Source organism: Gavialis gangeticus, unplaced genomic scaffold (genome assembly GCF_001723915.1).
Source record: "Gavialis gangeticus isolate Ggan-Ray unplaced genomic scaffold, GavGan_comp1, whole genome shotgun sequence".
Lineage (NCBI taxonomy): Eukaryota > Metazoa > Chordata > Crocodylia > Gavialidae > Gavialis > Gavialis gangeticus.
The window spans coordinates 34,912,522-34,920,468 of record NW_017729029.1 but is presented as its reverse complement, the minus strand read 5'-3'; the positions used below and the strand labels follow the sequence as shown (position 1 = coordinate 34,920,468).

Here is a 7,947-nt window from a genome sequence, read left to right as displayed (position 1 = left end):
GGGGGGGGGGGGGGGGGGGGGTTGTAGCCACGTTGGTCTAAGGACAAATTTTTCCAACTATTTAAGTTGGTCTAATAAAAGATATCAGATTCACCCAAAGAGCCTTGTCTGCCTGAATCAGTTATAACATTTATGGCTCAGTGGTAATTTTCTGAATAGGTATGGTATGAAATTGTGTCAGGGTATTTTAATTAATCTTAAGAAATGGCAATTCAAAAGAAAGCAAAGTGACCAGATTCCTGCAGGCTGTGTTTTTAGAAATACACATCTTTGCTGTATATGCAAAAAAAATGCAGCCGCATGGGAGGGTGGGGGCTACAACTTCATTCTTACCCTACCAGAAATTAAATTGCAATTGTTCATGCAATAAAAAGTTGCAATTGTAATTCTGTGGTTTGTACGTGCTACTTCACCCTCACGCTCTAGCTTGGCTTGAGGAGGATTACACAATTCAGTTGCAGCCCTTGCTGCATTAAGAAGTTTCAAGAATAATTGTGAGGGATGTTGGGATGTGGTATGATTATCTAAGGATACTGGCACTGTAGTTTCATGAACACTGTCACCTGGTTAAGGAAGTCAAGTTATTGTATTATATGTTAAGACTTTCCTGCATGAATGCATGGATCTGTCTTAATAGGGAGCTGCTGGGAAAAAAAACAAGCAGGAAAGCAACACAATGGATCTAGATAAGCAACCTCCCAGTAAACAGTTCCAGGCTGCAAGTTGAAAAGATAGCTCTTTTGCAAGAGATCAAACACATTAAATCTGTCCTTTTGTTCTTTTAAAGGCTTCGCAAGAGGGGAAGTGGAGCCCTTAAGGGCTGAGAAGGGAAGATGTTGATGCAGGGAATGTGCCAAAGGAGTCTGAAGGATTTGGGCCTTTCCCCAGATCCAGGGAATAAGCTAGGAAACCTGAACGGAAATCAGTTTACTGCTTTAGATCTTTTTCTTTTAAATGTTCTTTTACTCTCAAAAACTACAAGGAAGCTCTACAGCTGCTGCTTACAGCCATCACTGCTCCTCCTGAAGGGTGCAACAAAACCCCAGGGAACCAAAGATAAATCCAGGTCTGCTGAGATTCACAGACATTTAGGGCTGGAAGGGACCTCATGAGATCATCGGGTCCAGCCCCCAATGATCCTAGGTGAATGAAACCCAGGTGCAGTTCAAGAGGGTGAAATTCTCCCACTAGACAAGGTGACAAAGGCTTGCTACCTAAAAGGGAGGTGGGCTCAAAAGGAAACAAAACAAAAAAAAACCCACAGTAGGGGTCAAAAGTGCAATTAGTCCAGGAACTGTGGTAGTGGTAATAAGAAAAACCAAACAAACTGCTAGCCACCACTTCCTAAGCATAATCAGATATAGTAAGACCAGAGTAAAACCAAAAACCAGCTTAGTGGGATGTAGTTAACAATATTAGTTTGTAGTTAGGCAGGGCAAGGCGGCAACTTTGATTGGGAAAATGTACAAGGGTGCAGGCACATAACAAATGTACATCTCTGTAAAGGTAGACTGCACCAGGGTAAATGCAAAGCAAACACAAAAAGCTGTATACTCCACTCTGAAGTAAGAGTTACCTCCAGGGAAGACAGGAGTAATTACACACTAATGTATGTTAAACTAATGGATGGATCATGTTCATCCCAAGGTAACTGCAAGTGGCAAGGGATCTGCTGCAGGCAGTTACCTCAGGAGAACCGCTCATTAGGAAATTTCGGCAGCCGTTTCGTTTTCCAGGTGTTTCGGGCCATTTTGGCACCTGAAACACCAAATCCGAATAGAAACGGAAGGATCTGAAACAGCTCTGAAATGAATCAGAAAGCTCCGAAACGTTTTGGAGAATATCAGTTTTGGGGCTGGGCTTGCAGGGAAACAAAAACTAAGAGGGAGGTGAAAGGAGGGATGGGGGGAGGGAAGGACTGCTCTGATATTGACATCTAGCCCCCTGTTCGATTACCCAGCTCTCTGACCATTTCCCCAGCTCTTCCCCGGGGACAAAGGCCCCTGATCTCCACGCAGGGTTTCAGCAGGCTGGGGCCAGCAGCAGCAGCTCAGCACAGCCCACACCAAGAAGACTGCAGTGCTACCACTGGCCTCAGTATGAGCAGTAGCCTGCTGAAACCCGACGCGCAGATCCGGGGGCCCACACTCCCCGGAAACAGGTGGGGAATTGAACCCGGGGCTGGAAAATCCCTGCTGCGCAACCTAGCTCTGCAGGGAGCAGAGACCTGCATTGGGGTCTCCTCCCCACCGCTGCCTGCCCTGGATCTCTGCTCCCTGTGGAGCCAGGTTGCATGGCAGTGATGAGTAACCCACCGCCCTGTCCTGCTCCCCACTAGGGCCCTGCAGCCCCATCCAGCAGGGTAGGGCTGTGCAAAGCTTCCCTTGCAGCCTGTTCGAAACAGATTCAGCCAAAACTAATAGGACAGCGATCCAAAACACTGAAACGAATGACTGTCCTCTGAAATGGCTGAATCTAAAAAGAATTTAAAAAACCCGTTTCTCACAGCCCTACTGCTCATTTATCTACTCCAGAAATTGTTGCAATCTGTTAGCAACACCACTGATAATGCGCTGCTTTTCTACATATTAATCTCCACTGAACCTGCATGGGATTTGGGCTCTTAAGATGACTAAGGCACTCTGAAAAATGTAACCCTTGACCCCTTACATTTAGAAAGTATTAGTATTACTTTCTAATAATCATCTGAAGAATCCTTGTACCTCAATCCTTCTAATGAAGATCTCACCTTCATGCCAAAGGTGAATATGGTGATGAAAACCTTCAGGATAAGTGCTAAAGCCAGCTGCCACATCGCTGTGTAGACTCCTGGGCCAGCAGCACGGTCTGGCAGATCATCTCCTTTGGTGCTGTTGAAGTTACTCACATACTCACACAGCTTGGAGTAGTCTAGAATCCCACAGTCATTGAACAGTTCAGAAATGAGTTCACTGGTGCTCATACGAGTGTACTCATTGGGAAAGGCTAGGATGGCTGTGACAGCAGTCACAACCAAAACCTCCAGAACAGGATACCTGCCAAGTTTGGTTGTCTTTCGTCTCCTACACCAGGCAATGTTGCTACGAATAAAGAAAGCTCCCCACAAACCACCAAATATTCCTAGAAGGATGAACGGCACAAGCTCCAGAAGATGCCAAGGTGTGTGGAACTCAACGTAAAACAGAACGAGGCGGCTGTTTCCAAAGGGGTTGATGGAGCGTAGAGTAAATGCTGCTACTAGTGCAGCAAAGAAAGATCTCCACAACGTCTTCAAAGGAAAATAATAACTGACCTACAAAAAAAGAAAAGGCAGATTCAGTTATTTATTTCAAGAGGTCCAATGAGAATCACCATGGCATAAAAGCAGGGAAAATGAATCTGTTCAGTAAGCTGCAGAATCAAGACAGTGACATTTTAAAAAAATCCTCTAAAGTAACTGAGAAATAGCAGTAGCTGTGAGAGCTGCTGCTTCACTGAAAAAACTCTTTTCTAATGTTGAAGTATGATGAGAATGGCATAATCACAGAGAACTCCCAGGTGTCAGACTAATTCCACTATTTTGAATCAAGTCAGAGGACTTCCAAGTTGTATTTTTTTTAATTTAAGCAGACAGCACAGGGCATCTAGATAGCTTTGCTGGTTAATAATTCAATATAAGATCAAGTGTCCAGGCCCGAACTTGAGTTACATTGTTGGCCAACCACAAAGAAACTCATCTTCCACATGATCCAATCCTATCATCTGCTCCATTAAAGGGACACCCTGAAGGTAGGCAGCATTATTTTGATAACACTGCATCTTACAAATTGCCAGTAGCCAAATCCAAATACCTGGTTATGCATCAACAATTAATTTTGTATGCTGTACAAGAGCTAAGCCTTCCCACAGCGATTACTGTGACAGTTACTCGCTTGGAACAAGAATGAAATAATTGCCAATCTAAGATTAAAAGTAGAGAAGAGCAAGTGATCCACATTTCTGTGGCCACAAAAAACTACTACAAAATTCAATGAAGTCAGAAGTCTACCAGGGCATGACTAGTACTGAGAATCTAAGTCAAGACTGAAGTGTTAGGGAAGGGCTTTTTTATATTTGGAGGGATGTGGAAAACAAGGCTGCAGAAAACAGAGAAGTCAGGAACAGAGTGCACTGGCAGACAGCCCTGCATGGTTAGCTAGCAGTGTTGGTAAAAGGGCAAGGCACTAACACATTCCCAGAAGTTAACTCTCCAACATTCATAGCATTCAGCTGAATCGCGCAAGCTTTGCCGGCCACAGTAAATACTCCAAAGAATATTTAACTGGCTACCCCTCTACATCAAGACAGACATGGAGAAGACTGAAGTAATGCATCTAGCTTGCCAGAAGCTAATACAAAGTTTAGGTTACCTCTTCCAGACTAAACAACACCCCTCCAATAGGTGCGCCAAAAGCTACTGACACACCAGCGGCTGCAGCTGCAGATAAAACCTAGAAGAGAAAAGTTAGAAATCATACACAAGAATGCTCCTCTACTTAAGCAGATAGACTGAGTCTCTCAATTTACTCTTCTAGAACTTGCTTAATACTTGAATTAAGAAATAAAGTGACTTAAGTAATTTGAAGACGTGTAATGTTCCAAAAGAAGCTAAAAACATTGCCATTAAAGATTTAAATTGCTTAGTTTCCAAAACCGGGCAATCCTGATGCAATTTACAATTGCATCCAATCATTTCCTTTCCAACATTAATGTTCGTTATTTGTTTTGGAAAAAGATTCAGAAAATACCTAAGTCACAGCTGCATCTTACCATACACACAATATTTTTGCCACATTAATTCTATCACCACAAACAAGTATATGGCCCATACACTCTGTTGGTTACGGTAATCAAGGAATTAAATTGTAAACAAGAGACAGTATTGCAGTTACCATGATTCCATCTGACCAACCTATTCTTTATAGCGTGGCTTTTATGCTTAGCGGAAGACAATGCAACTAGCATTAGACATCTCTCAGTAAGTATTTGTCAATGAGTTGTCAGAAAATATATCAGGCTAAGAAGCAACACTTTTGATTAATACTGTCCTGTTAACTAGCTTCTCATGCCACATCTGTCACCACGGTATCCAAGTGTCAGAAGGCCCGTTCCTTCAGCCAATATTCATGCTGAGTTGATCTTACTGACCTAGTTGGCCCTGCTGGCATTAATGGACTTGTGTGAGTACACATAGGGTGAAGAGCTGGCTCCTTAGCAAGTAACACTGTACACCACAATCAGGTTGCATCTGATGAATTCCTGTCCTCTGCAGGCTTTGGAAATGCTCTAGTCTCTTAGCAGTACTTTGCCAATGGAAGCCAAAGCATAAATGCCTTTGCTCCACACAAATATTGCATAGGAGTGCGATTAAGAACATGCAAAAACAGAAACCATTTTATATTCAGCATGCAGTACCAAAAACTCACAAAACAAAATATCTTTCCCCACAACGTAAACACTCGTTTTACCTCCCTGCGCTTGGCTTCGTTCTTCCTGTATTTGACGAAAAGATGACACAAGATGTTTCCACAACAGCAGGCGACGTGCACCAGGGGGCCCTCTTTTCCCAAACTCAAGCCAGATGACACTGCCAACACCAAGGTAATGGTTTTGATGATCAGGGTCCACTTGCCCAAATAGCCTCTAATGATGAAACCGCTTAAGATTGTTTTGATCTGAAAGTCAAAACACAAACTTCAATGCTCAGATGAAAGCCTGCAGATATGGGCACGTGAAGTAGCTGGATCTCTAACAGGGGCTGCTCCACTGTCAGGGGTGCTCTGCTTTACTGCTTTTCTTTGGGTAACACTCCAAGGACCATGTCACACCTTATATTTAGAGCATGTTAACTGCACTTAAACACAGGCATTCAAGCAGGAAAACAAGTACAATTATACTGTAGCAAAGTCAAGACTTTGCTGGAGGAGTATCTCCAAATCATACTAAGATGTACTCAGTTATCTCCACAGACCAGTCCAACGATAATACAAAACACAGCTCACTGATTTTTGGTCTGAGCACCAGAGATTTGAACCAGCCCTGGTGCGCGGCTGCCACGGATCCAGTGGCAGGAGCAACACCCTGCTCCCCATGACTCCCACCACTGGCACAGACCAAGCTTGCCAAGCATGCCAGGGGCAGGTCCTCCTGGGATGGGTAATGCTGGGCACTGGGCAAAGACAGTTCAATCGCTGGGTGTGGGGGCTGCACATCCTAATGAGCAAGCATGCAAGCTGTGGCACCTAGTGCTGGGCTTGGTGTACGGGGCAGGGAAGGGAGGCAGGGGCCACAGCCAGCTCCAGCCCTGTTCAGAGCAGACTGAGATCATAGTAAGCATTACTGTTTCATAGTTGATAGAGTCGGAAGGGACCTGAGCAGATCACCAAGTCCGACCCCCTGCCATGGGCAGGAAAGAAAGCAAGCTGGGGTCAAATGACCCCAGCCAGGTGATTATCTAGCCTCCTTTTGAAGACCCCCCAGGGTAGGAGTGAACACCACTTCTCTTGGAAGTTGGTTCCAGATACTAGCTGCCCTGACTATGAAGTAGCGCCTCCTGGTATCTAGCCTGAATCTACTCTCAATCAACTTATGGCCATTTTTCCTCATTACTCCGGGTAGTGCTCAGGGGAACAGGGACTCTCCCATTGCCTGCTGGTCCCCCTTGGCCAGTTTGTAGACTGCCACCAGATCCTCCCTCAGCCTTCTCTTGTAGAGGCTGAACAGGATCAGATCCCGTAGTATCTGCTTGTACAGCCTGCCTTGCTGCTGCCCGATCATACAAGTGGCCCTCCTCTGGAGCCTCTCGGTGCTGTCCACATCCCTCCTGAAGTGCGACACCCAGAACTGGATGCAGTACTCCAACCGCAGCCTAACCAGTGCTGCATAGAGGGGGAGGATCACCTCCTTGGACCTGCTTGTGATCCATCTGTGGATGCATGACAAGGTGTGGTTAGCCTTCCTGATAGCATCCCCACATTGGTGGCCCATGGTCATTTTGGAATCAATAATGACACCAAGATCCTTTTCTGCCTCTGTACTGACTAGAAAGGAGTTCCCCAGCCTGTAGGTATGCTGCTGGTTCTTCCTCCCCAGGGGCAGTACCTTGCACTTATCAGTATTGAATCCCATCCTGTTCTCATCCGCCCACCCCTGTAACCTGTCTAGATCTAGTTGCAGCCTGTCCCTCTCCTCCAGCGTGCCCACTTCTACCTTTTAGAATGAGAATGCTTACTACATTTAATACAGCATGGGAATGATGCTTCAGATTAAACACATGGTAAACATGATGTGTGACAAGACTCTAAGAAGAGTGCAAAACAAATGGTTTAATCTTTCAGTGCAACTAAAACCCAAACTTAACTGTGCTATCACCACCTTCTTGATTCCTATCCCTGGCATAAGCAAATTTCTGTTATTAGCTATGGTCAGTGAGACTGCACTTTAAGTACTATACAAAGAGTGTTTGTCTACTAGTTTTATCACTACATGTCTAAGGGGATGTACTTGAAATGATTATTTGGGCTAAGTACAGTCAAAAAGCCCCAGGTTGAAATGGTTCAATCTTTGCAGGTTTCTCTAAACTCTGTAGATTGAACCAGTAAGCAAGTGAACAGACATTCACTTTTGAAACCAGAAAGGGAGCCAGACCCCTGCAGTGGCCCATACCAGTAACCAGGGTGCTATGAAGCACACCTCCCAGCCACTGCCGAAGGCACCCAAATACAACCAAACAAGGCTCATCCTTGATTGGCTGGCCAGTATACGTCCCCCAAAACCTTCCCCTTCCTCACCAGGGCGGGTAACAGCCCTCCAGCGTCAGAGGCGATTCTCTGCCCCTGGCAGTCTTCCCAAGCCTTGACCCTGGTGCAGAGTCCTGCTTTGTTACAGGGCTTCATACTAGACTTTAGGGTTGTGGGGGGGGGGGGGGAA

The 7,947-nt window shown here is 45.2% G+C and overlaps 1 protein-coding gene across 3 annotated transcripts in view; it reads right to left on the bottom strand.

Annotated features, from left to right (window-relative positions):
• Positions 1–7,947, bottom strand: part of LOC109300654 (H(+)/Cl(-) exchange transporter 5) — a 62,844-nt gene that overhangs the window by 19,259 nt on the left and 35,638 nt on the right. For all 3 annotated transcript variants that reach the window (XM_019521399.1, XM_019521401.1, XM_019521400.1), the window contains exons 6-8: positions 5,487–5,693; positions 4,389–4,469; positions 2,750–3,292 (exon numbers count right to left, since the gene is read on the bottom strand). In XM_019521399.1, the coding sequence (XP_019376944.1) occupies positions 2,750–3,292; positions 4,389–4,469; positions 5,487–5,693 (831 nt within the window). The remainder of the gene's footprint in view (positions 1–2,749; positions 3,293–4,388; positions 4,470–5,486; positions 5,694–7,947) is intronic.